General features: G+C 56.4%; 1 protein-coding gene across 2 annotated transcripts; it reads right to left on the bottom strand.

Annotated features, from left to right (window-relative positions):
• Window positions 1-68: 68 nt before the first annotated feature.
• MMEL1 (membrane metalloendopeptidase like 1) lies at window positions 69-27,946 on the bottom strand. Of its 2 annotated transcripts, none has more exons than XM_088023057.1 (23): window positions 27,790-27,946; window positions 16,739-16,816; window positions 15,992-16,051; window positions 14,837-14,998; window positions 14,489-14,569; window positions 13,074-13,169; window positions 12,560-12,678; window positions 11,917-11,986; window positions 10,414-10,607; window positions 10,228-10,317; window positions 6,854-6,990; window positions 6,393-6,486; window positions 4,995-5,123; window positions 4,409-4,507; window positions 3,934-4,017; window positions 3,490-3,593; window positions 3,138-3,196; window positions 2,589-2,708; window positions 1,574-1,707; window positions 1,396-1,461; window positions 732-827; window positions 262-338; window positions 69-168 (listed from the first exon to the last, which is right to left on the bottom strand). In XM_088023057.1, exons 1-23 carry the CDS (start codon window positions 27,944-27,946, stop codon window positions 69-71), a joined length of 2,406 nt encoding a protein of 801 aa, XP_087879183.1. The 2 variants fall into 2 exon arrangements, with proteins under 2 accessions (XP_087879183.1, XP_027964379.1); XM_028108578.2 differs by having other exon boundaries at window positions 10,414-10,548; window positions 11,921-11,986.

The raw sequence follows: 27,946 nt of genomic DNA, 5'->3' as shown, positions 1-27,946 counted from the left end.
CGCGCAGAAGGGACACCTGGCCTCGGCCGGTGGGTGCGCGTGGGCCACGCAGTGCGGCTCGCCCATGGCTACCAGACGCGACAGCGCTTGTGCGGGTGCATGTGGGTGCCCTCGGCGCAGTGGAAGGCGTCTGCGAAGGCCCCCAGGTTCTGCAGCGAGCCCAGCACCCTGAGGGCGACCAGGGGGGCCTGACCAGCTTCCCTGGGTGCGCGGGGTGGGGGGAGAGGGGCTGCCCGCGGGGAGGAGGCAGGGGCTACTTGCCTGTACTTCAGGGGGCTGTGCACGTCGGTCTTGATGGACTGTATCGCAAACTCAGGCCGGTAGGACCCGCACCACACCTGTGGGCGCACGAGGGGCGTGGCTGCGGGCCTGGGGGAAGGGCGGGCCTGGGGGGGGATGGGACGGAGGGATAAGGGGGGGCCCTGAGGGGATCCAGGCGTGAGTGGCCGGGACAGGCGTGTGGTCTTATTTCTTTCTAGGCACAAGGGAGTGCCCCCTGTCCCAGGCTGCCCCTTCTTGGGTATGGGGAGGGGAGCCCCAGCTCCATCTGTGTCCACCCCGGCTCCAACCCCCTGCCATCCTTTTTCTCTAAGAAGCTTTCCAGGTTGTTAAGTTCTGGTTCTGCCTGGCTCGCCTGCTCACTGCGCCCCTGGAAGCATCCCATAGTGGAGGCCCTTCAACTGGTTCCCAGGTGGCCCGGCAGCAGGTGGGGTGGGGACTAAGGCTCCTACCTGGGCATAGTTGATAAAGAACAGCTGGTCATAGCTCAGTTCCAGTCCTGGCAGCTGCTGGTCCTTGCCACCTTCTGCCATCCACTTTAGGTAAGCCTGCAGGTGACAAACAGGTGCTGGGCCCAGTCCTGCCCTCGCTCCCAGGGTCACACCAGCCCACAGGGACTCCAGAGTCCTCGGGTCCAGGAGAATGGAGGTCTGGCTCCATGGCCTACTCCTGGTGGAGGTCCTGCCTCTGCAGCTTCAGGCCCTTTGAGCACCCCCGGGGACGGTCACTCCTACCTTACTCGCCCAGTGGTCATGTCAGTACTCCACTGGCTGGGCTCAGGCAGACGGCCGCGCAGCACCCACCCAGAATGAGCTCCCGAGGCCCAGGGCCTGAGGCTGCAGGTGTAGGGTGCTGCCGAGGCTGGCGGGCACATGGTGAATGTCACTGTCTCACTTGGAGTTGGACAGTGGCTTCCCCAGAGGTCGAAGGCTCCGCTAAGGTTGGGGTAAAATGTGGGGAGGTGCCCACCCGCCCACGGCCAGGCTGGCTCTCCCGGGGCCCTGCTGCCTTCCAGTACCCATGGAGGAGGGGTCCAGGGTGCGCCTCGCCTTGGGCAGTGCACCGTCTCTGCCTCAACGAGCCGCCCGTCCTTGAGGGGCCCCTGCTCGGACCCACCTTGTATGCCTGCCGCACCCCTCCGTTGTCGGCGATGTTTTCCCCGAGTGTGCTGAAGCCATTCACCTGCGCACAGGACCCGGCATGGCGGGGCGGCCTGGGCTGCCCTGCCTCCCCCAGGGGCCAGGGCTGGGGTGCGGGTCCCTGGGGGTGGTGGTATGGCTGACGGCTGGCTCACATTCTGGTTGTCTGCCAGATCCCAGGAGTAGTTCCCGTACTGGTGGATCATGCACTCTGACTGCTTCCGGAAGTGCTGGGCCGAGAAGTTGCTCCACCAATCCAGCATGTTGCCATTCTTGTCGAAGTTCCGGCCTGTGCGGGCACAGGTGGGCTGCCCACACGGCCCTGCCTGCCCAGGGCCAGCCTCACGGCACATCCTTTCAGGAGCCCCAATACCTAGAGCTCGCATGTGAGCGGGGAGTGGGCCCCTGAAGGGCACCGGCCTGCTTGAAGGGTCAGCACAATGTCACTGGGCTGCTCAGGCCCGGGAGGGGGACTTGGTGGTCTCCCATGCCACCTCCGAGGTCAGGGCCCAGGGTGTCTGGTCTCAGGGTTTAATGACCCTTGTTGGGATGTCCAAACTGTCTGGGGAACACATGGCCCTGGGGGGACGTGAGGCTGCCCTCAGAAGGTCCTAGTGGTCAAGCCCTGTGGGAAAGCCAGTCTTCCTGGATTGCAGCTGGAGCCCGGGTGCATGGTCACAGGCCACTAGAGCCGGGCAGGGGTCCCCAGCCCACGGTGGGAGGTGGGAACGTCGGGTCAGCGTATCCCTGGGCTGGAGGGTGCTGGCTGTCCTGGAATGACACCAGGTCAGGCTCCAGGCCAGGCCAGGACCTGTGGCTTCAGAGCTACATGGGATATGGTGTCGCTGTCTCCATGTCACAGGCCCGGGGAGGAGAGTGGCCAGCAAGTGAGGTGGAGTCAGGGTCAGGCCCTGGTGCTCTTTCCTCCGTGGCTCTGCCTAGAGCAAGAGGCCTGACCAGGGCCTGCCATTCAAGACCTGTCCTGCCACCGTCGCTCCCCTGGGGACCTGGCAAGTTCTTCCCATGCCCTGGGCCTCAGTGTCCCCATCTGAATCATGAAGGGGTTGGATGGACAGTCCCCTCCCAGGACTGTGGCTCAGGGGAGAGGGGAGGGGTGTGTGGGTGTGTGACTTGGAGGCGTCGCTCCGACCCCCCACGCAGCTTCCCTACCATTGTCGTCAAAGCCGTGAGTGATCTCATGCCCGATGACCATCCCAATGCCCCCGAAGTTCAAGGCCTGTGGCTGCTCCTTGCTGAAGAAAGGAGGCTGCAGGATCCCAGCGGGGAACACTGCACGGGGACAGGGTGGGGAACAGGCCCTGAGCGAGTGCACCTCCTGTGTGCCAGGTTGGGGTAGGCTCCCCTGGGGCTCCTGCCATTGAACCCTGCAGCCCAGGAGGCAGGGCTCTGAACGGGCCCATGTTACAGACAAGAAAGTCAAGGCCCCGGAGCCAAGAGGCCAGGGCCAGTGGGCAGCAGATCCCGGCTCTTCCCACCTTCCTCTGCTGCCCTGGGACAGGGGTGTGCGGTCCCACTCCCTAAGACCTCGCCCCACCGCTCACAAGGTGAGGAACGTCCCCGCAGGTGGGGTGATGGGTGGAGTTCCTACAGGTGGGGAGAGGTTCTCCCCTTCTGAGCACAGGCTGGAGGTGCCCCCTAGGAGGAAGGGGTGGGGGCTGCTGGAGGGGCTGGGGTCAGTCACCGAGGGGGTGAACGTACCTATCTGGTTTCGGTTGGGGGAGTAGAACGCATTAACCACGGCCGCCCCGATGATCCAGCTGTGATGAACAGGCCGGTCACCTGGAGCCCGTCTCTTGGAGCCCTCCCAACAGGCCCCCCTGCTGGCTGACCAGAGCCCACCCTTACTTCGGGCCTGTGTCACAGTGGCCGTGCCATGAGACCCTCGTTGCCCACAGCCAGGGCGAGGTCTGGGCAAACCAAAGATCCGAATCCTCCCTGAACCCTGGGCCCCAAAGCAGAAGGCACAGCGGGGCTCTGAGTCGGACCGGGTGGCCCCTCCCAGCTGGCCCTGCGCTCAGCCCACTGGCTCCCATGTGCTGTCCCCACTCACAGGTTCTGGTCCACTGTCTCCCGAAGCTTCTTGAGGCTCCGCTGGGCCCCAGCCTTGAGGTTCTGAAGACCATTTTCAAAGTACTTGTCCTCTGAGAAGTTCAGCTATGGGAGAGGGGCGGTCACTGCGGGTGTGCAGGCAAGGGAGGTCAAGAGTGGCCGGGGACTGGCCAGGCAGTCCTGCGCAAGGCCAACAGGCTCTGGGTGCCCGCGGGGGGTGGGGGTGCTCTTGCCGGCTCTGGGCATTTATGCAACCTTAGTCTCCCCATCTGTAACAGGTAACTCTGGAGCCGCCCACCCAGTGAGGTGGCCGAGTTAGTGCCGGCACCACCTGCCAGGGCATTGAAGGCTTATGGTTCACAGGGCTGGTTCAGGGGCAGATCGGGTTGGGGGTGAGGCAAGAGGGGAGGTTCTGGAGGGCCCCTGGGCCGGGGATGGGGCGCACATTGGAGTACTCCTCGTCCAGGTGCTTATTTCTCTCCTCCAGGATGTAGTCTGGGTACCCAATCTGCTCCCGGATGTTCATGGCCTAGGGAGGACATTGGGGCCAGTGTGTGCCTGTCCCACTGTGGGAATCCTGGCTCTGCCCCTCACTTCACTGCCCACCTGGCAGCCAGCCAGGGGTCCAATGGGGCGAGCCCTGGGCGGAGTGGCTCAGCTTCCAATTGTCACACTGGCCCAGAGGGCCTTCTGCTCCGAGGCCATGGCCACCCCCACCTGTTCCCAGGGGTGCTAGGGGGTCTTGCAGACTTGGTTTCTGGTCCTGCCTCTGCCCACAGCCCCTTTTTGAGCAAGCCACACCCAGCCTCAGTGTCTTCATCTCTGAAGCGGGTATGATGATGGTCACCCTCTGTCCCCACGCTGGGGCTGCCCTCTCCCTGCAGGAAGCCCTGACCTGGGGGCTCCATCCGCCTGCCCACCTTCTCCTGGGCCTTCTTCTTGGACACCTCGTCCATCCAGCCCAGCTCATCCAGGGTCTCCACGAACACCGCCCGCACCTTGTCGATGAGCTCTCTGACCTGGGGGGAGTGCATGACCCTTGTCCTGCATGACCAGCTTTGGGGTCTCTGCAGGGGTCTGGTCCAAAGCCCCCTCCCTGCTGTGGCGTTGGGGTTGGGGATGTGGAATGATCCCCACCAGGACAGGGGTCCTGGTTGCCGGTCTTTCTCCTGGGTGGGCCTGGGGCCTGCCCATCCCTGGACTCACAGCCCGTATGACCTGTCCCCTTTCCCAGACAGGTCTGTAGGGTTGGGAGTGGGGCCTCTGGCCTCTCCATGTGAGGGGACTGGGCAGATGTGTGCTCCCAGAACCACTGAGCACACACGTGTGGCTGGGGGGCCCTTGGGGTTCCCACACCAGGAGCCAGGAGTCGCCACGCGAGGTGTGGGGATGGGACCTGGGCCCCCACCCACCATGGGCCAGCGTCCCTGCGGGGAGGAAGCTCCTGGCCCTGGGCCATGGACCATGGACAGGGGTGCCATAGCAGTCCAAGCGCAGAGCACCCACCGCGTCCTTGCTGTCTCCGGGGAAGGCCTCCCTGATGTAGAGGGAGCCCACAGCGCTCTCCATGTTGCTATTGACGTAGCTGACGCATTCCCGCCAGCGCACCTCCTCCACGGTCGTGCCGTACAGCACCTGTGGCGGCCGGTCAGCCATTCACTCACTCACTCATTGCTGCCTTTACCAACATCTGCTTCCCTGTCCTCGGCCTCAGGGTGCCCAGGAGCCAGTGGGGGACACAGGTGAACTCAGACTCCCCTCTGAGGGCTGGCCATGGATGTGGGCAGGACCGAGGGTGCAGTTTTCAGGGGAGGGCTCCCGACCCAGGCTCTGGGTTGGACCTTTACCCCAGGGCAGTGGTAGGGCCCTACTCAGCCCCCAGTGCCTCCTTGTCCCCTGTTCTTGCCACCCTGGCCTGGCTGTCTGGCCGGATTCTGACCTCAAGGACTCCAGCCCCACCCCAAAGCACCGGCTGGTGTTGACTCTGGAGGTCCTGGGGGCCATATCCCGCTCAGCTGCAAGCCACCAGCTCTCCGGGCCCCAGTTTTCCCATCACTAAAGTGGAGATGCTTTGTTAGTAGTGTCTCCAACCTAACATGACAAGCTGGGGTCCTGACTTGCCCCAAACGGTTCTGCCATGTTTTCCTGATGCTGTGGAGGACCTCTGCCCATCCCATTTCTCTAGTGAAGAACCACAGAGTCCCCCTGACTCCCATGCCCCTCATTCCGCCATTGTACCTCAACGCTCTGTTGTAGGCACCTCCATCTGCTGCTGATGCCCTGGTTCAACCTGTCACCCCACCTGGATGATGGCACCTGTCTCCACTCTGACTCCACGCACCCTCTGATCATTGTCCCAGCACAGCCACCAACACCACAGGGCTTCCCAGTGGGTCCCCTTGCTCTGCCCTGACTGCATCCCACCCCCAGAGCAGTCAGAATGACCACACAAGCAGGACACCAGACTGTGGTCCCACTCTTATGGCCTCAGCAGCTTTCAGGGCATGTGGAATCCATGCATCAGTCCCATGATTGCTGGCCCCCATCTCTCTCCCTGACCTCATCTCCTTCCTTTCCCTCATGTGGCCCTAGGGTGTCCCTGCTTTGGGAATCTGCCCTAGTCTTCTCATGTCTCAGTCATTCTCTCCTCATGGTCTCTAGTGTCACCTTCCCAGAGAGGCTCTCCCTGTCCCGTCCCTTCCTCTGATTTCCTACTTGTTGCTCTTGAAAGAGCAGGTCTCCAGTTTGTCAACTGCCCCAAGAAGGCAGGTATCTCGTTAGCCTCTTTCATGGCTCTGACCCCAGGGTGGACCTTGGTGTTTGGCCCACAGCAGGTACTCAGTACCATAAACTGAGTGAGTCAATGACAGGGCAGGGGCAAGAGCTGCCTATGTGGGGTCTCACCTTGCGGTAGTTTGCCCGTGCATCCTTGAATCGCTGGCTCAGGCTGCTAATGCGATCCAACACCAGGCGCCAGACCAGGTAGTTCTGCATGGTCCTGTGGACAGGAGGCGGAGGGTGGGGTATCGAACAGGTGAGTGGTATATGCCTAGAGAGATTATTTGACTTATGGGCCCTTGGTCAACAGGTGCTATGCCAATCAAGGAGCTCACCACAAGCAGGGTGGTGGAGAAAGCCTTTAGGACAACCCCAGATACATCCTGTCTGCTCCTGGATGCTTGAGATACCCCAGGAGGGTTCACATCTCTCACTAAGGCTCTGTTGGCCACTAACATTTACCCACTCATGTCCCTCACTCCCAGAGTAAATGCTCCCTGGGGTCTTCTCCTGTGAGGAGAAGCTGCAGGGGCGGGGGGCAGGGGCAAGGATGCTTAAGCCTTTGGGGACCTTCTCTGGGTCCTCACCTGGCTGAGTAGACATCGATGATGTCTTCAAGGTTCTGGAGGTAGGGGATGCCGTAAACCACCACTTCTTCATCTGGCAGCAGTTTGATTTTGACAGAGGACAGCACAGATTGTATGAAGAGGGTCCAGTTAAACCCCTGGGGGAAAAGGGCATGGGGAGAAAGAGAGGCAGAGAGGTAGACACAGCTCCTGGGCATCCAAGAAATCCAGCTCTCACCAAAGAATATTCAGAGAATAAGAGAGAAGGCACAGATGATCAGAATCAGGGGAAGGGTGGATGACATTAGCACAGAGCCTACAGACTGTGACAAGAGATTATGCCGGTGTATTTAAAAACTTCAATGTGGTGGGAAAATTCTTGGAAAAAAAAACACAACTTAGCAAAATGACCGAGGAGTAGCAAATACAGTCTTGTATGTAATAAACTGATCTTTAATTTGAAATATTCCCACGTAGAAATTTCCAGACTCACCTGGCTATTCCGGTGGATGCTATCTGACATTTAAGGAAGACATACTGCCAATCCTACTCAAACTTCCCAGAGAAGAGAAAACGCTTCTCAATTGGATTTGGGAAGCCAAGAATAACTTAATACCAAAATAAGGATATTACAAAGAAAGAAGGTAATAAGCTAGTCTCATTTATGATCATAGATACAAAAATTCTAAGGAAAACATTAGCAATTAGGATTTATCCACACCTATATAAAATGGATAATACATCACAGCCAAATTTGATTTATTCAAGCAATTCAAGTTTGGTGTAACATTTGAAAATTCACCATGACAAGTGGATAAAGCAGGAAAATCACATCCTAATTTTGATGGATGCAGAAAGAAAGGCATTTAGTAAATTTCACCATCTGTGCATAATAAAAACTCTTAGCAGACTAGAAATAGAAAGTAAATTCAATAATCTAATGAAGGGACTCTACATACAACAGCAGGAACAACAGAAACGAACATGTCCACAGCAAATGTAAAAACGGTGAAATGCTGCAGGCTTTTCTCTTAGGAAGGAAACAAGATGTCCACTATCATGACATTAGCACTGTGCTGAGTGTCCCTGCCAGTTCAGTAAGACAGGTAAGTGAAATAAAATCAGTAAGAGTTCGAAAGGGAAGAAATATAACTTATTGTTCACAAAGGACATGATTTCATCTGCATAAACTCTGAAAGGACCTACAGGTAAAGTATCAGAACTAGTAAGTGCACTGAGTAAAATTGCTGTGTATGAGGCTAGAATCTCTGTATGCTAGCAACAAAAAATATGAAGATATGTTACAAAATGAGGCCCTTCATAACAGTATAAAAAAACCAAATGGCTAATAATAAATCTGATGAAAGATATGTAAGGCATCTTAAGAGGACATTTCATACACTGCTGTTGGGGAAAACAACACTACTCAGGGGAAAAGTTTTGGCGTTATCTGCTAAAGTTGAACATATGTGTGTTCTGTGACCTGGCCATCTCATTCCTAGGTAGATACCCAACAGAAGTGCATGCATGTGCACCCCAAAAGACGTGCACTAGAATGAACATGACCACCTTATTCAGAAGAGTCCAGAATGTGATCTGACCCAGAAGTCTAACAAGAGCACAGCAGGGGTGTAACGGTTGTGTGTTCTCAGAATGGATCAGACAGCGGTCAGGATGAGTAGAAACTTGCCTGATGCCCAGTGAGACGGGGTATAATGACAGCGAGATGTAGTCTCACCTACAAAATGTAGGACGACAGAAGCCCTGTGCAAGTGAGCCAACTTGTCTGGTTCTGATCCAATCTTGTGGTGGGAGAAGTTGGGGGGGTGGCTGTTTCAGGGGAGGGCAGGGGAAGGGCCATGAGGAGGGGTGTCCGTAGTGGTTCTGATCTGAGTAAGGGCTGCGTGCACATGCTCACATGGAGACAAGTCTACGCATTATAAAAGCATCATGCACCAAATGCCACAAAGCCTGGCTTCCAGAATGTTCTCCGGGGGCTGCTCCAGCGCCATCTCCATAGCATGGTGCCTGCAGGCCATCGGAGTTCTCTTTCTTCATTTCCCACACTTAGCACATTTGCAAATCCTGCCGGCTCTACCTTCCAAATAGATCCAGAAGCCACCCCTCTCACCACGTCTGCTAACACTTGTCCCCGCCTGTCCTGTTTCCTGCCTGGGCCATGCCGCAGGCTGGTCCTCAGTGTGAATCAAGTCTGTGCCCCAAGCCCCTCTCACACAGCATCAAGGCCAGCGCCCTGGAGGTCTTGCCCGGTCCACCCCGTCACCTCCTGGGCCTCATCTGCCCTCCAGCGGCCTTGCGGCTCCTGCCTCAGGACCTGGGCCTTTGCTGCCCTCCTGTTTGGGCTGCGTGTCCCAGACAGCCACTCCTGGCTGCCGTGGTCCCACCCTCTCCCTGCTTTCTGACCCACTCTGCAGGTCCCGCTCTTTCTCATTCCCGGCCTGCGCGGCAGCACGGGTGCAAGGTGGGGATTGCCTGCATGGTTCACGGATGCGGCCAGTGCCAGAGCAGGGCCTGGCCCCCCAAAGTGCCCGCTGCGGGGTGGGCCAGCTGTTAGGCTGTGTTGAGGGGGGTGGCCACAGCAGGCCACCACTGGGAGCCAGTGACAAGGAAGAGAGCAGGATCCAGGAACCATGGAGCCTTCTGGAACACCAGGCACTATGAGCCCTGGGCAGGAGTCTCCCTGAATTTTCTGGTTCTGTTCTATGGCTCCAGACACTTGCATTTTCTGGTCAGGAGTTAGGAGCTTTAGTTTCTATCCCTACTGCCTGCCCTCTCCTCCCTCTGACTTTGGCTCCATCCCTGCTCAGGCCCTCTGCCCTCTGACTTTGGCTCTGTCCTTGCCCACCCTCTCTGCCTTTTGACTTGGGCCTTGGCTGTAAGGTTGGCGGTGGCTAGAACCGCACTTCTGCCCCTTCTACTGGGAGGCCGCTGGACAGGCTGGCTGCTCAGGGTGGTCAGCCGGCCGAGTTTGGGGTTGGGTGGGGTCCTCCCCTCTCTCTGGCTCTTCCCCTGCCTCCAGCCCCCGAGCATAAGTCCTGGCCAGCAGGGAGGGAGGGCCTGAGGGTGTGGTGGTGTGGGGCAGCCTTCGGTCTGGGGTGGGCATATCCGTGGGGCAGACTTGGGGACAGAGTGCCCTGCGTGGGGGGTCTCCCTGGCTCTGGTTAATCAGCAACCCCTCTAGGCTTGTTTCCTGCTTAGAAAAGTGGGTTCATTGCTGCAGCCCTCTCATAGATGGGGGGGGGGGCTCTGTGGCCCTGGACAGCCCAGTTGGCACCTGCTGTCCCAGCGGGAGAGCATCCCTGGTGTGTGTGTGTGTGCGCGGGCATGTGTGGGCGTATATTTCTGAGGCTTAGCTGACCGAGGCGGGGACTCACCTTCAGGCCAAACTTGTTCTGGAGGTCCTCCAGGCTCATCCTATGGTACAGGGTGGTGACATCGTGCCTCTCCTCCTGGGGGGCCGTGGCCTGCCCCGGGGGCCAGGTGGTCACGCTGGGGCCGGTGGGGGGCAGCCAGGGCCCATCCCCTGCCCCCCTGCACCCCCTCCCGGGCCGCGGGCTCACGTTTGCCAGCTGCGTCTCCAGCTCCAGCACCTGTGCCATGTCCTCCTGCACCAGGTAGCTGTTCTCTGGGAGGTTCATGTCTGCCCGCAGCATGGTGGCCACTGACATCATGAACTGCAGGTAGGCTTCCCGCACCTGGGCCAAAGGATGCAGAACGGAGTCTAGCGGCCGCGGCCACCTTGGCCCCCATGGAGCTCTCATGGGGTGGGGGTGGGCGCATGACACGAAGCAGGCCCCCGGGAGGCTCGTGGGGCCAAGCTCGGCCAGCAGGCGGTGGCAGGGCGCCTGAGCACTGGGATGGGCACTCCAGCCTGTCCATACCCTCCGGGCCAGGGCCAGGGCCTCAGCTGCCCCTCACACTGCCGGACAAGCCTGCGTGGGAGGTGCGGGCTCCAGGCGGAGTGGACCTGCTTCCTCACACCCGCGTGGTCGGCTACACGCTGAGGCCACGCCCAGCCAGCTCAGAGCTGCCCTCCCAGCTCCACCTCTTTGAGGCGCGCGACCCCAGGCCCCTGGGCTCCCACAGGACCAGAGACCGATTCTGTCCATCTGATGGCGGCCTGTAAAGTGCTGGGCACACAGCAGGTGCTTAATAAAGGGCCGGGGCCGGCCCTGGGCTGTCGGCTGGGCTGCCCTCTCCAGGCTTGCCTCAGCTTGAGGGTCAGGAAGTGGGTCCTGCGGATGGACGCCCCACCTGGACCTACTTTCTCCGTGCCCCGTCCTGGAGGGCCATCCCCCATAGCAGGTAGGGGCCGCAGGGGCACCTCCTCCGGCCTGAGGCTTGGCTGTCGCTGCCTGCTCTGGTCCACACTGCTGGGCATGACCCCATCCAGATGCCGTGTCTCTCTGCTGCCCAGTCTGGCTCTCTCAGCTCCACTGGCCCACCCCAGGGCTCTTCCGTCAGCCGCGCCCAGCTTTTCTCCTGGTGGACCCATGCTTCACAGCCTAGCGCATAGCCCGCCTCCACCAGCAAGGCCAACATACTGCGCCCCCGCCGCGGGTCATTGCACAGCTTCCACCTGTCGGAGACCGCGCCCTGGCGCTGCCCTCTACCCCCCGCTCGCCCCCGTTTGGCTGCTGGTCTCCCTCCCCCCTTGGTGCAGGAGCAGAAAGGTCAAGGGAGCAGGCCTGGGCTCCGGTGGCCTGTGTTCAGATCCCAGCTGGCTCCACGCAGCAGGCTAGCAGTGTGGGCCACAGCCCTGCACTACGGGACAGGTAGGCGGGATGTGACCCTCAGGGCTATGGGCCGAGCGGAGCTTGTCCCCATATAGGCGCAGTGTGTTTGGGGACTGTCCCTTTGATGATGCCGAAGGCCGTGCTCAGCTTGTCCACAGGCCTCAGAGCCCCCTGCAGGCGCTCACAGAGGCTAGCTGTGGGCGGCAAGGGTCAACGGGTCACAAGGGGAAGCCGGATCACAGGTGGGCCCCGAAGTGATGGGTGGGCAGGCAGGGCAGAGGGGCAGGCAGGAAGTGCCGGCAGGAGGGGCCTGGGGGCCAGCCTGACTCACCTTCCGGTTGCTGCCCTCGTTGAAATAGTACTCTCGGGATGGCATGCCCAAGGTGGGCTGGTCTATCTGGAGACACAGAGGGTGTGAACCTGGGCAGGGAGCCAGGGTCCCCACAGCCTTGGCTGACGAGGACAGCAGCTCCCTCCACTCCCCGTGAACTGTGCCCAGTGGAAACATGGGCTCCACCAGGACGGGCACACGCTGGTGTGTGCGCGGACACCGGTGTCCCAGCCCCACTCTGCGAGTGATGGGTGGAGGGCCGCGGGGGCTGTACCCCAGGGCGGGCTGAGAGGTGGCCTCACGGCACCCTTGCCCTCCCAGAGCGGTGTGGCCTGGCTGTGGCCAGTGGTGGCTCTCTGAGGTCAGCCTTCCTGTCCTGGTGCCAGAGGCCCGGACAGATGGCCCTGAGGACCGGCTGGGCACACGGGCCGGCTCCCCTGACTGGGACCTGGTTCCGCAGGGAGCCGGTGCCCCCAAGCAGGACACGGACAGGAGCAGGGCTCTGGGGACACCCCTGGCGTTCCCCCACTCCCCACCCCGGCCCCGGCCAGCTCCCCACTGCCCTGCGAGCGCCCCCAGCCAGGCACGAGGGGCCCGGCCTAACCATCCCCCCCCCCCCCCCCCCGGCGCGGCTCGTACGTAGATGATGTGGCGGCTGGAGTTCTGGTCGTCGTTCCAGATGAAGAGGTCGATGACGACGCGCCTGTTGAACTGTGTGTTCATCACAGCCAGCTGCTGTTCCAGCTCCCACCGGGGGCCTGGGGAGTCAGCGCCTCAGGCTGGGGCCGGGCTGCGCCGCTGGGGTTCCCAGGCCAGGCCCTCGTCGGGCGCTGAGTCCCCGCCTGCTAGACCCCTGCCCGGCTCATGGCGGCAAACGCACTTGTGGGTGCCCGGGGGCTGAAGAACACGAGGGACCCGCTTCCCGAAACCGTGCCCAGGGGACAGCGGGGCCCGCGTGTGGGGCCTGCCATCCGCTTGTGCCCCCTGAGCCCGGGGTGCGGGGGAGAGGTGAGGACTCCCTAGGGCCCTGGAAGGGGGCCCACCAGCAGCTGGTACGCACTTGCCAGCAGGAGCCTGGAGGGCTCAGCTGCAGGAGCCCTGGGCCTTGTCGGCCTGTCTGCTGGGCAAGGCCGCCGCCAGGCCCTGGCCTTACCTACACCCTCGTTCCACTTCTCCACGGTCACCGGCCAGCCTCCCATAACGTCCAGGATGTTCAGCAGGGGCTGCGAGTCTCGTTTCTCTATCACTCCTGAGAGGAGAGGAGAGGAGGGTTCACTGGCCCAGACGCAGTGGGTGTGCACCTTCCCATAGACCCGCGGGGACGCCGCATGCCCGGGCTGAGCCCCGCCCCTGTCACCCGGTGCCGCACCAGATGCAGAGGAGCCTGACGGATGCAGCTGCGACAGGCGCCTGGGGCTCGGCAAAAACAGATGGGCGGGCAGGCCGGGGGGTGTGGGAGGGGGACAGGCGATCGGGTGCCGGGTGAGCCAGCCTGAGGGAAGCCCTGCGGCCCAGGAGTGCTCCAAGAGGTGCCCCATGGGCGGCCCTGGGCGCTCTGGCCTGGATGAGGGAGCTCCAGCATCACGGCTGACAGAACAACTTCCCCAGGGCAGCAATGGTTTGACAGGGAGCTTGGGAACTTCTGTCACAAATAAGGTGAAGGTGGGGACACAGGGACCTATGGGCCGGCCGGGTGATGTCCCCTCACTCTGGCCTGCCTTCGGCAGCAGTCCTATAAGGCCGACTTAGCCAGAGCCCCGCCACCCCAATTTCCCCTTCTAGTTATCTTCTGTCCACCGACCCCATCCTGCCCAGGGGCTAGGAAACCCCCCCCCACCCGCTCTTTCCCCTGTGGAAAATCCCACTGCAGTGGGCCCCGCGCCCATCAGGACGCCCTGAATAAAGTCTGCCTCACCGTCCTTCACAAGTGTCGTGCTAATTCTTTAACAGTGTGCGTGTGCATGCATGCACATGCATACACACCTCCACGCACACACACACATCCATGCACATGCATGCACACATGTCCATGTGCATGCATGCAACACACATGTCCACGTGCACACATGCACACATATCCATGTGCACTCATGCACGCAATACATGTCCACGTGCGCGCATGCATGCAACACACATGTCCACGTGCACACACGCACACACATCCATGTCCACTCATGCACGCACGCACATGTCCACGTGCACACATGCACACACACCCATGTGCACTCATGCGTGCAATACATGTCCATGTGCATGCATGCAACACACATGTCCACGTGCACACATGCACATGCACACACATATCCACGTGCATGCACACACACACGTCCATGTGCATGCACGTACACCTTCCCTGGGGCTTCTAGGTGGGCCCCTCACCATTTTCCTCCTGCCTGGACAGGGGTCAGAGTATAGATAGGGTCACAGGCAGCTGGTAGCAAGGCCGTGTCCCCACGGGAGCCTTGACCCAGTGGTCTGGTGGGGGCACAGCCCCTCTGGCATGAGTCCATGCTATGCTGCAGGGGCTGTGGGGTCCCAGAGCCTCCCCGCCAGCCCTCCGCCACTCACTCTCATTCATGCAGGAGCGGTATAGCATCTTGGCCTTCTGCACAGCCGGCCTGTCCCTGGTGGTGGAATTCTCCAGCACCCCTGTGGGCAGAGGAGGAAGCTGGAGAGAAGCCTGATGCGGCTGTGGGGAGAGCCAGGTCAAGGGTCCCAGTGCCCCGACCCCATTCAGCGAGAGGTGGTCCCTCTGCCCCTGCCGGGCCTTTATCCCAGGGGGTTCTCCTCCCTTGTTCCCTGTCCTGTGACCACGAAGGGCCAGCAGCCTGTCCCGCCGGCCCCACGGCCACCCCAGAGTGGGGCAGAGGCACAGCCTCACCCCAGCTCCACCCCCAAGGTCGCAGTTGCTCTCACCTTTGAGGATGACCTCCAGCTCATCTCGAAGGATGTCGAAGACGCTGTATCGGGAGTTGGTCTCGGGGATCACGTGGCGCCGCAGCCAGCCTCCGCAAGCGTACTGGTAGAAGTCGTCACAGGGTTCCCTGGATGGGTCCATGTTCTGGAGGATCCTGGCGGCTGCTCGTGGAGACGGGTGGAGAGGCAGAGGGGCACCCAGTTACGGGCAGCAGAGGGGCTGTTGGATATTCGATCATGGCTGTGTGCCCTTGGGAGTGTCAGTCACCCTCCCTGAGGCTTGGCGTGATCGGAAGCCGGGATTCAAGTTCTAGGGCTATGACTTATTAGCCACATGACCTGGAACCCCGTGACCTTTCTGCCCTTCACGTGCATGTTTGCAAACCTGGGATGCCTGCAGTCCGGGCTCCCAGGAGGTGCTCTGCTGGGGCCCCTGCCCCTGGAGCCCCCTTATTCGCCAGTGTGTCTGTGGGGGTGAGGGGGCTCTTACCCACCACTTGGGGTTTGTCTGCTGTTAGAGGAGTGGGCTTGGCCCCTAGCACCCCCAGTGTGCAGCATCAGTGGGGTCCAGGGCTCCCGGCTGAAGGCTCTTAGCTGAGACAGCCAGGCTGGGTTCCTCCCCGTGGCTGCCCCCAACCTGGGACCCTCCCTCGCCTTCTGTCCCATTTGGCTGGGGCCTGGCAGGAAGCACCAGCTCGAATGCCTGTCCATGCCCCCAACGTTGGCAGAAAAGTCTCATTTCTGAGTTTTCACCGGCGTTTCTTCAGACCATTTTCACTCTTTTCAGTCTGCAAATAGCAGCATATGGACCCCAATTTTAAGACAAATTCATGGGAGGAAACTTGTAGGTTCATGTGACCTTTCTTTCTGTAACGGCAGGAAGACCCAGGCCCAGCACTACCTTCCTCCCCATCACGGGGGCCTCAGCGGGGGCAGGGCGGCTCCCTGGGGGGCGCGGGGATGGGAAGTGGGAGCGCACCTATTTTCCTTGCCCACCACAGGGGTCCCACCTGCAGGAGGGGCCAGGCTCTGCTTGCCAGCCCCCGTGCCACATCTTGAGGTGGCTCCCCTTGGCCTCGAGGGGCCCTGTGCCAGCCTCACGGGAACCCCCTCGCCCCGGGCAGGGCTGTGGAAGGTGTGGGGAAGGGGGCTTACCTGCTATCACACAGCCTGGACTGGTGCAGATATCATCCATCTCCTTGGGCTGTGGGATGGCTGTGGGCAAGACGCGGCGTGAGCAAGTGGGGAGGTGGAGAGGGACGGGGTGTAGATGGGCATCAGTCTGCTGGGGCGGGCAGGGCCGGGCCTCAAACCACCCCCAGCCCCCAAGGATAGTCCAGCCTGGGGCCCTGAGTCCTCCCCAGGTGGCCCAGGACTGGGCCTTGAGTGAAGGTGAGCCTCACGCTGGCTTGAGCCCTGCTGTGACCTGGGAGCCTCTTTATACGCTCTGCCTCCACTGACCCCCATAGCTGCCCTGGGTCCCCAGGATGGCAGCTGGCCTTTCTGCCCTCCTGCCTGTATGCCAGCCAGTTCTCGCCCATCACCTCCTCCAGGCAGCCTGCCTGTGTTGTTCATCTCTGCACACTATGGCCCCCCCCCCCCCATCTGGCATTAGCTGGTTGTATAAAGGTGCGCCTGCCTGGTCTTGGGGATGGCGCCCCAAGCCTGGGGGTAGTGTAACTCATGCTGGTTTTCTGGAGCCCAGGGAACATCCTGCGTCTAGTGGGTGCTCGTTGCTGTATCCCTGTCCTCTCCTTCTTTCTATGGGACTCTGGGGGCCCCGGGGCAGGGCCCCACTCCCCAGCTGCACACCCTGGGCTGCCACGAGTTGCCCAGCGCACAGGAGGCCCAGGTTCCAGCCCACCTGCTTGGGCTGTGTTTTGATAGGGAAGGCAAAGCTACCTCGGGGTTTTCGTTTTACAATGGTCTTCTCTTCCTTTGAGAAGCAAAGCCAGCTAGGAAAGAGTGTCAGCTGCTTCCCTGGGGAGAAACACAGCACTCAGCTCTCTGCCTCCAGCCCCCTCCTGGGACACTTTGGGGCTTGCTTGGGGATAGCCCTGGCATTATCCTGCAGTGCTGGGGTTCAGGGTGCTCTGGGGGCTGCCTGCCTCCTTGTAGCCAGGCCTGGTCACCAGGGTCACCCAGCAGAACTTATCTCTGAGTGGGAGGGGGAAGGGGCCCTGCGGGCTTGCCCACCCCACTGCTCTCCAGACCCAACCCACCCAGCCCCCCCCCATCTGCCAGGGCCCAGAGGGTTCCTGAGGCGGGACCTCTTTCTCCTCTGACTTCCTCTTCTATCTTGGGGTCATGGGCCACACCATGCAAGGTGGGCAGCTCCTGGGGTCCTACCAAGGCAGGAACAACAGGTTCATTTACCAGGAAAGGATGTCACTTTCACTTTCTGACCCACTGGCCACCTTCCCTCCATCCCTCCTCTGCATAGGATGGGGGCATTGCCTGGTCAGCATTGGGATCTTCCGGGTGGTTGTCAATTCTACCTGGAGTGGGGGTGGGGAAGGGGGAGGTGGAGGGACAGGGGAGAGGCAGGTCCAGGGAGAGGGCATGCCAGGCCTAGCCACCTACAGACCTGGCTTGTGGCGGATTTTCCCCACGAGGGAGGCACATGGACACCTGGCAGGAAGGAGGAAACAGGGCCTCGTGCAGGTCAGAGACTGCAGAGGGTTCAGGGAGTTCCCCAAATGTTGGGAGTACTCCCTGGGGTCCTGGCCATTGGAAGGAATGCTTATGAAACACAGGGTCTGGGGTGGGTGGGCAGAGGCATTTCTCCCCTACCTGTTGCTGCTGCCCTCCCCATGCACCATTTATTCATCCACGTGTCCAACGTTTGTTGGTTATTACAAGCCAGCCCCAGTGCCAGGCCCTGAAGATTCAGATATGAGTACAACCCGGGCCCTGCCTCAGGGAGCCCCAGCCCGGTGGACACAGGAGAACAGTGCTGATCGCAACCAGAAATGATGTGGTCCGTGGGTGCCAAGGCATGGCTGTCCCACAGGTGTTTGCCAGGCTCATTAACCCAGAGCCCTGGGATAAGAACTAGCCCTTGGACCCCAAAGGGCCGCCCCCTCAGGGACAGTGACGAGGAGGAGAAAGGATTTTTGCTTCTGATCAGGATGAAGAAAGTTGGAGGTGACCGTGGCTCTCCAACCCCCACCCCCACCCCGTGAGGAGAGCGAGCTGCAGATGCAAGAACATGGGGGCTTGCTGAGACCCGTTAGAGAGCTGTGGGCAGGAAACAGACAGAGCCAAATTCCAGACAGGGAGGTGCCCTCCCCAGAGAGAGGGACCTGCGGCAGCCTTCCCCTGAGCACTGGGGCTTGAAGCTGGAGGAGCCTATGAGCTGGCATGCCAGGGATGGGGCTCCACACAGCGCACCCACAACCAGATCCTCCCCTCGCCCCTGAGGGCACGGGCAGGGCAGGACAGCCGAGAGAAATCCCCCCACAAGAAGAAGCAGACAAATGTGACCCATCATCAGAAAAACCCAAGATAGTCCAAAGACGTGGACTCGGGTGACCAGATGTCAGTCAGCAGACAAAATCTTTAGTGGTTATGATAATTCAGTTAAAGGGTCTGGTACAGAAGATGGGAAGTGGATGTAGGTATGTGGTGAACATCACCAGAGAAATGGAAATGGTAAGAAGGAACTGAAGTGAAGGATTGGTTTTATAGGCTTCACAACACATTGAACCTGCACAAGAAAGAACCCATGTCAACGTGGGTGATCCAGACCATGGCACGAAAGAAAAAGACAAAACAGACAGAACAGAGGAAAACATCCACAAATCCCCAAATGGTGCAGCCACCCCGAAAGCCAGTGTGGGAGGTTCTTACAGAACCAAACACAGTCTTATAATATGATCCTGCAATTCTGCTCCTAAGTGTTTCCCCAGCTGGTTCAAAAAGTTACATCCACACAAAAACCTGAATGTGAATTTTATAGCAGCTTTTTTGTCTGCAATTCCAAAAAACTAGAAGCAACCATGATGTCCTTCAATGGAGGAATGAATAAGTAAACTGTATTACATCCATACAATGTCATTATTGTTGAGCTATAAAAAGAAATAAGCTATCAAGCCACAAAGAGATGAATGGATGAATCTTATGAGTATATTATTAAGTGCAGTGGCCATCTGAAAAACCTGCATACAGCATGATTCCAATTAGATGACCTTTGAAAGAGCAACCACAGAGGTGGTAAACAATGATCGCCAGGTGTTTGGCAGGGGTGCGGAGTAGGGGTGGTGGATACAGAACAGGGGGAGCACAAGGGGTATTCCCGGGCGGCATGCTGTTCTGTGTGGTGCGTGGCGGTGGATACGATATCTGGAGCATTTGCAAAAGCCCATACAACTGCAGCACAGGGAGAGAAGCTTAATGTATGCAAATGTGAAAATCACTGAGGAGGTCTCAGGTCCCAGGACAGAATGCAACACAAGAACCGAAATGTATCACATGTGTATGAAGTAACCTCGCAGAAAGGGGTGGGGGATAGGGTGCTGACCTAAGTAACCTTAGCACTGAATGGTGTGTAAGACCCAAGGCAGGGGAGCGGTCCACCAGTGTGGTACTGTCGTTGGTGAACTTGGTCCCGTGGGAATGCTGGGCATGAACCTGGCCGGTCTAACCTCCCACGGCACCAGGCTGGAATGGTGCATGTGATAACGGATTAGAGGCTCCTGTTTAGCCTAATATAGACACAGAGTTGCATATAGAAGTGCCACAGATAACATGTATGCACAGGGTTCAGCGTGCGCACACACACGTCCTCGCTCTGACGGCTAAGAGTGGCTGCAAGCAGTGACCCTCTAGCTATGATCACACCTAGTAACCTGAGTGTGGCTTCTAACACTGTCACCCAATAAAAGGAACCAGGGATCCTTAGAGAAATGGTGGGCAGAAAATACACAAGATGAGCCTGGAACGTCTCAAAAAGCTAGAAAGCAAGAAAGTGCTACCCTCCCCTCCAATATCCCGAAGCTACAGTGATGGGGGGTAGGTTGGAGGGGCACAGAAGCCACCTGACAGAGCCCCCAATGGCCTAAGTTGGAACAATTTGAACAACAAAATAAACTAGTATTGGATTATAATCCAAAGTATAAAATAAATATTCATGAGTCCATGCCGACATAAATAAATCATTGAATAAATAAATAAATGGGGGAAATAGATTCCCCATACAGAATTCCAAATAGTGTATGTAGGTGCCCCACCTCTATGGACGTGGATTCGAACTCCCCACCCCTCGGGTGTGGGCTGCCCATGGTGGCTTCCTTTTGAAGGGGACAGTATGGAAAGTGGGAGGAAAGTGGAGAAACCTAATGAATGCTATGTGCTCAGGCCACGTGATCGTGGTCAGTAACAGTGAGGAGTCACTGGAAGTGTGTCCCCCTGATTTAGGGGCTTCCTCCCCAAAACACATCACCCCAGTCCAATTTTGAGAAAGACATCAGACAAATCCCATCTGAGGGACATTCTACAAAATACGAGGCCAGGACCCCTCAAAACTGTCAAGATCATAAAGAAGGGAAGGCTGAGAAACCATCACAGCCGAGAGTATTCTAAGGAGATTTGATGAATAATGTCATGTGGCATCTCCCGGGACAGAACAGGGCATGAGGGAAGAACAGAGGAAATCTGAACAAAATATAGCCTTAGTTAATAGTTAGATAGCAATGTTGGTTCACTACTTGCAACAATGTATCCTAGTGAGTAGAGTAGAAGGTTCACAGGGAAAGTTGGCGTGGCCCATATGGTGCACTGCACTATCTTTGTAATAGTTCCGTGAACCCAAAGCTGTTCTAAGAAATTTTTAAATTACTTTTGAAACAACTGGAACACAGGATCTAGGACCTGTGGGACTTTATTATTATCACTATTATTATTATTGCAGGGGAGGAGCAGAGGGAGAGGGAGAGAGAATGTTAAGCAGGCTCTATGCCCAGGGCAGAACCTGACATGGGGCTCGATCTCACGACCCTGAGATCGTGACCTGAGCTGAAATCAAGAGTGGGACACTTAACTGACTGAGCCAACAAGGCACCCCAATCATTAACTGGCAAGTAAAACGGCAAGGCCATTTTGACTCAAAGGCTGAATAGAAATGAAGCTTCCTTTAATGATAAAATAGGACCAACAGGAAAGACAGCAAACAGACCCCAAGAAGGATGTTCTCCTCCTTCATAATTCCAGACGGGAGCGGCTTTCCTTAACACCCAACTGACATAGAATCCACTCTTTGTTCTTTTATATTTGCTCACATAACTTCTGTAATATGTGAATTATTTTCACATAGACTCTCTACATTAAAAAATATTTTGGAAAAAAGTTTTTTGACATTTTTGTCTGTAACTTTTGCTCTTCTAAAGGTTGGCCTTGATTTGAATGATTTATGTACGCTCTGTCTCTTCTTCCTACCTCTCTCTCAAAAAAGAAGTCTACAGAAATCTTAGATGGGTGGAAAATAGCCCTCCTCTCTGGAGAACGCGTGATCACGGGCTGGTTGTCATGCAGCTGTGGGTACGAGTTCACAGGACCATGTGGCCAAGGAAACCTCAAGCTGAGACCTTTATTTTAAGCAGGCCCAGGCTGGTGGGCTCCCCAGGTGCTCGATGGAAACAAACACACATGTTCTCTGGAGGGAAACTTCTAGGCCCGAGAGACACGGGGTCCCCACAGATGAAACCAGTGTGAGCATGGATTCATGCTGATGCAAAGACAAGCTTCCACGGGTGTGCAAAACAGACACAGAACTATGACTCCCAAGGATTTTCTATTTGGGGACTCTCTGATTCCGAAGGTGATGATGGACCCCAAATCTCTACTCCTCTCTGCCCCATGCCTTTGCTGGAGGATACCTTCTCCCTGTCTTATCTGTGTGTTGACTGCACAGCTTGCTTTGGCCACAGAATGAGGAGGAAATGATGCTGTGGGACGCTATTCCTGCTCTGGGTCTGGACCCTAGGAGGCCTGTGTGCTTTCCGCTGTCCTCTTAGACTTGTGCCGGGAGAGGCACCTGCCCAGGCCTGCTTGCTGGTGCTCGTGGGGGGTGTAGTTCACGTGGAACAGAGTTGCCCCGTGAGCCCGAGCCGGGTCAGCTGACCCCCGCCACGGCTGTGTGCATGCATGTCCCCGTAAATGAGCGCTGTTCTAATCTCTGGGCAGTGACGCAGAAAATAATCCAAGTATGTTTGAAGAAGTAAAAGAAAACATTGAAAACAAGTCATGAAACATTTAAAAAGAATCAGTTTTTGAAAGAATAAATTGTCAATTCTAGAAACACAGAAGAATGTAGTTGCTGAGATTAAATTTTTTTAAGGACTTCATTTACTTATTTTTTTAGAGACAGAGAGAGAGAGAGCACACATGAATGGGCGGAGGAGCAGAGGAGGAGGGAGAGGGAGAAAGACTCTCGAGCAGACTCTGCACTCAGCACGGAGCCCAGGGCGGGGCTTGATCACACAACCCTGAGATCATGACCTGAGCTGAAACCAAGAGTTAGATGTTCAACCGACTGATCTACACAGGTGCCCCCACTGAGATTAAATTAAAAAAAATCCAAAATGGATTTTTTCCCCCTGAGCTGCAGTTTACTTTGCTGATTGAAACCTGAGTGAGAGCATGCCACTCTAATTATGGGGTTGCATCTGAACCTTGACTGCACTGCAGTACAGAAATATTCAGATATATTTTTGGAGAACTGACATCTTGCAAAACACAAGCAACATTTTAATTCATATATGAGAAAAGGCAGTGTCCTAAAGTGTATGTGTCCCAAGTTATTGCAGGTTTTTTGGGAAGAATTTCTGCAGAAAGAACACAGGTGAAGAGAGGTTTAGTGAGCTGGAATGTAGTTCAGAGTAATTGACCCAGAACGCAGGACAAAGTCAGAGAGGGAAACTCTCCAGAGACACAGAGGATGGGGGGGGGAGGGTCGAGGACACATGGAATCAGAATTTTAGAACGGGAGAAGAGAGGCCATGTGGGAGACACAATATTCAGAAAGATAACGTACAACCTCCCACAATAAAGACATGGTGTCAAGGTTGAGATTCGGGGATCACAACCTCTCCAAAGCAGAATGAACAACACAGATTTTTACAGCTCGATGCCTCAAGGGTAAAAGGGAAAAATACCAAAGACAAAGAAAAGACAGCTCAGAGGGAAGGAAAGTTTACCTGATGAAGAATGACAGTTAGATGGGCCCAGATTTCTGGACAGTGGCAATGGAAGCCAGACCATGAGACAGAATCTTCAAGTCACCGAGGGAAAATTAGGCCTAGCTGTATTTCACCAGTTAAACTATTAATGAAGGATGGGTACTAAATGAAGTTATTTTCAAATAAGCAAAAAATAAGTGTGAAAAGCTTTCAAAGCAGTGCTCCCCAAACTTGCCTGATCATGAGAGATGCCTCACGGGCTCATCCTATACAGATTTCTAGGTCACCCCAGGGCGGAGGCCTGTTCTGGACTGACTGTGGCTCCACCCAGCTCACAGCTGAAGCCCTGATCACCAGTGGGATTGTGTGAGGAGGGACAAAGGTTAAATGAGGTCACAAGGGTGGGGTCCTGATCCTAAGAAGAGGTGAGACACTGAGTGCCACGTGAGGACACAATGGGAAGGTGGCCGATACAAGCCCAGAAGACAGAGTCCTCCCCAGGAAATGACTTGGCTGGTACCTTGATCTTGAACTTCCAGCCTATGGTATTCTGTGATGGTGGCCTGAGCAGACTGAGACAGGGCCCAAGGTCTGGAGTTTTAACAACTGCCCCCAGTTATTCTGATTATCCGCAAGTTCAGCAAACACTGTCCTGAATCAGTGCTCCTCAACTTCAGCGCAGATGAACAACGTGGGAATTCAATGCAGATTCTAATCCAGTAGGCCCCAAGCAGGCCCTGAGTCTCAGAATTTCTAACAAGCTCCCGGGTGAGGCTGACACCACTGGTCCACAAATCACACCTTGAATAGGAGGCTCCAAAAGTATATACTTTGGAAAGAAGAAACAGTATTTCATAAGGACCGCCTGAGATGGAAGAAGAATGATGAGCAAAGAAACCGATTAGGATGTGTGGGAAATCCGAAATTAACATAGACTGTATTAAATAATGCTGCTTATGTGCAGCAGACAAAAACAAGATAGAAACCAAGTGCTGCCCACAATAACATGGACAGGGTGGAGGAGGAGAAGAGCTGACCTGCTCTAAATGCTTGTATTTTTGGAAGAAATATGGAGGTGTTGATTCACTGAACACTTTATTAAGTTAAATATGCATACACAGATCTAAGGTAGAACAGTTCTGCTTTCTGCTTAGAATGTCAAAAGTCATGACAGAACACCATTCCCATCCTAACAGCAAGGAAAATCCAGATAATCTACAGACGTCGCAACTTCTCTGGAGCCCATCTAGGACCTGAGGTCAAAGGGCAACTAGGAAAACAGAGTTTCAGGGAGTGATGAGCCCCTCTAAGCAGAGATGATACCGTCTCCCCTCTGACAGGACCCAGGAGTGAGATAGTCCCCACACAGGTGGGTAAGAAGAACTGAGATATAATTTTTATGTCGGAAGGACTTTTTCATTCAGGCCTGTAACCTTTTGTAGGAGACAGCAAGTGTAACTACTCGTGTGATATTAGAAGCTGCTCACTTCTTAAGAATTATTTGGAGAAAAGATCAGAGAGGTTAGGAAAAGAACTTTAAGATCTAGAAATGTCATTTTGAATAGGCTCACATCGACAGGAATTAACAATAAGCACTGTTGGTGAGCTATTAGTACTTTGCACTCAAGCCGCATCCCACAATTAACTAAAAATCTGTCTTAGGGAGCAAGAGGTTGATATTTGAGATGGATAAAGACAGGCTTGTAATAAGATCATCTGAAAGAAAAAGAAGGAAACCTTTTGAACAAGGCAGCTATTAACAGTGAGGAAACCAGATACTGGCAGAGAGCTCAGCTGTGAATAATACTCAGGAGAAATATTGTAAACAGTGCCCGTGGCTTTACCCCAAAGCAAAGACGCATCTGTATTGGGAGGGCAGGGCCTGGCTGGTGTAGGGAGCTAAATCTGCCTTCCCTTCAGCACGTCAATACCCACCCTGGTGGTGGGTAAATGACAAAATCCACTATTTTGCTATCACATCTGATCATGAACAGCATGACAGACAAAGACATTTTTCTAAGTGTTATTGATGTATTAAATCGTGGGCCCTCAAGTAAGCCTCTAATGCATATGCTGTGCTACGTTCCATTTTACAGATAGGGAAACTGAGGCACAGAGGCGTGAAGAAAACCTGCCAAGGTCACGCAGGTAGGTTTGGGGGAGCCAGCATGCCTAGCCATGCCTGGGTGTTCACCACAACCTTTTAACGCCTCCTCACCATCCCACAGTGACAGTAAAAAAGGTTCAAAGTCAAGGCTTAGACACAGGAGGACACTTCAGTTCCGGGGTTGGAAATATTTTTCTGTAAAGGGCCAAGTAATCAATATTTTAGGCTTTATGGACCAGACACAGACCCTGTTCACCTATTCAACTTAACTTGTAGCATGAAAATATCCATAGACAATACATGAATAAATGGGCACAGCTGTGTTCCAATAAAACTTTATTTACAAAACATGGGTCACAGTTTGCTGGCCTCTGTGCTGGAGAGTGGTTGCCGCTGCTTGTGGGAGCAGGATTCCAGGGTGGGCTGTGCCTCCCACTGTGATTTCTATAAAAACGTTTGATGTTCTGAAAAGGGTTTGTCTATAACTTTTTAAAATAATAACTATTAAAACAAAAAAAATCTAAGATAACCCCTTAAAGGACAGTGTTCGAAAACTTGCAAGCTAGCTGAGGGAGAATGGAGAACAAAATAATAGAGGTAGAACAAGAGAAAAAAGAGGTGCAAGAAGCACAAAAGAACACAATAGAAAAACCAGACGTTCCAGTAATCATAGTGAATGCAAAGAGACTCAGTGCCTCAGGTAAGAGACAAGGACCCCAATCCAGCTACGCACTGTTGCAAGAGACACAGCAAAAGCTAAAGATACAGAACGTTTGAAAGAAAAGTGGGAGAAAACAGGCTAAGCAAATGGTCACGAGTAGTTAGATTGGTATCAGACAAAACAATTTTAGGCAAACTGCATTAAGGTAGAAAGGGTCACTATGCAATGATAGGTCATGGAAGACATGCTAATTCTAGATTTGTATTCATATAACAACATGGTCTCAAAGTCGGCAAATTGCTACTTGGCACCGTTATGGGGAAAACCGGGAGTTCTCTAGCACAAGACCTAACACAGGAAAACCCCAAACAGATAGAAGACTCGACTGATCTAAGGGATGTATCTGTATCTCCGACTTCATCTAAGAGTTAACGGTTGGGCATCCTCCACGAACTCTCGTGGGTTACTGGCAGCACTGACCACGTGTTAGTCCTGAAGCGATTCAGTAAATACTGAGGAATCAGTATCCCATATACCATGGCTTCTGACAACAATGCAGTTAATGCAGAAACCAATTAAAAAAAAAGGGTAACTAGGAAGATCTCCATGCATCTAGATTTTAAAATAAAAAAGATTTCGAAATAAGTCATGAATCAATGAAAAAAATCATAGTGGAAAGGAGAAAGCGCTTAGAAATAAATAGTAACACTGCATATAAATCCTTCCACGGACTCAACAGAGCCTGAGGCTGAGATCAGCTTTGGGGCGGTCACTTCTGGGGCTGGGGGCATGGGGGTTCTAACTAAGGAGCCCCAGCAGAGACCCCATTTGTATTTAGGAGACCACAAGGAGAAGGCAGACTGGGTAGGGAGAGTCCCTCCTGTCTGGTGGGTTCATGCTGCTCTGCATTACCTGGGAGAAGACAGGGGCCCCCTTGCACCCCACAGCTGGGGTGGGGGTCGGGGGCCAGCCCTGTCCTCTGGAAGCCTCTAACCAAGGTGTTTCCTGCCCAGTGAGCCCTGAACAAAGACTCCTTCAGGTCTGGGCTCCCCAAGTCTCTCTGTGCAGCCAGCGGTCCTTCCCCTGACCCCTGCCCATGCAGCAGAGCCCCTCTACCCTGCAGGACACCCAGGGACCAAAGCAGCTGGCCGGGCCCTGCCAGGCACCTGCACAGGCTGGGAGCAGCCCTGGGCTGGGACGCCCAGCAATGGATGGATGGTCCACCGCAGGGCAGATGGCCCTGGCCAAGCCAGTGAAGGAACGTTCTAGGGACAGAGGCTGTGGTGCCCCACTGCTGAGAGTACCAGGAGGGCACCTCTCCTGAATCCTGTGCCCGCCGGGGCCCTGGGGAGGAGCGCACCGCAGCTGTGCCCGGTGAACACCGTGAACACCGGCGTCCATGCCTGAGGGGGTGCCTGTGGGCAGCAGGGGGCGCAGCTTGCATGCACCTGAGCCCCGGCCATGCCCCCGACCCAAGACCGGGACAGCCCCTCCACGTCCACGCGGCGGGGAGGGGGCGGGGAGGCAGGGGAGAGAGCGGAAGAGGCAGTGTCCCTGCAGAGCAGCCCTGGCCGCTCCCCCATCGCTCTGGGACCCAGGCTGACCCCTCCCACCGTCTTGCAACAAGCGGAGCCTGTCTGCGAGGCCGCGACCTTCAGGGGGCGGGGGAGGAGCATCCCAGCAGGGCCTTCCCGCTCGGCAGCCGCCGCAGAGACACAGGTGAGCAGCGGGAATGGGCGGGGGCGGGGTGTCCCCGGCCGGCTGCGAACTGCGGTGCGAGGTGTGGCTGCCCGCGGGAGGGGAGGGGGCACCTGCATCTCAGGAGTCCCGCAGGAGCCCGCGGGCACTAGCCAGCCCTGGACAGAGCCTCCTGGAAGGGGCTGCGGGCGCCCTGCCGCTCAGCGCCCAGGGCCGACCCGCCTGCCCCATTTGACAGGGCGGGCTCGTCAGGGTGGGCGGGCACGCAGGCCCTGGGGGGGGGGGGCGGGGCGGGGACGTCTTCACGCACCTCTGCTGTGGGCGGCGTGGAGGAGGCCCAGGGCCACCAGGGCGCCAGTCACCAGCAGCAGTAGCAGCAGCAGCCCCCGCTCCAGGAAGCCTCGGTGCTTCTGCCCCGACCAGCCGGCAATCTCCACCATCCCTACTGGGCTTTCGGGCTTCCCCAT

This window comes from Eumetopias jubatus, unplaced genomic scaffold (genome assembly GCF_037043125.1).
Source record: "Eumetopias jubatus isolate StellerSeaLion01/CBP00866 unplaced genomic scaffold, mEumJub1_p1.0 scaffold_4, whole genome shotgun sequence".
Classification (NCBI taxonomy): domain Eukaryota; kingdom Metazoa; phylum Chordata; class Mammalia; order Carnivora; family Otariidae; genus Eumetopias; species Eumetopias jubatus.
This window is presented reverse-complemented; position numbering and strand designations above follow the sequence as displayed.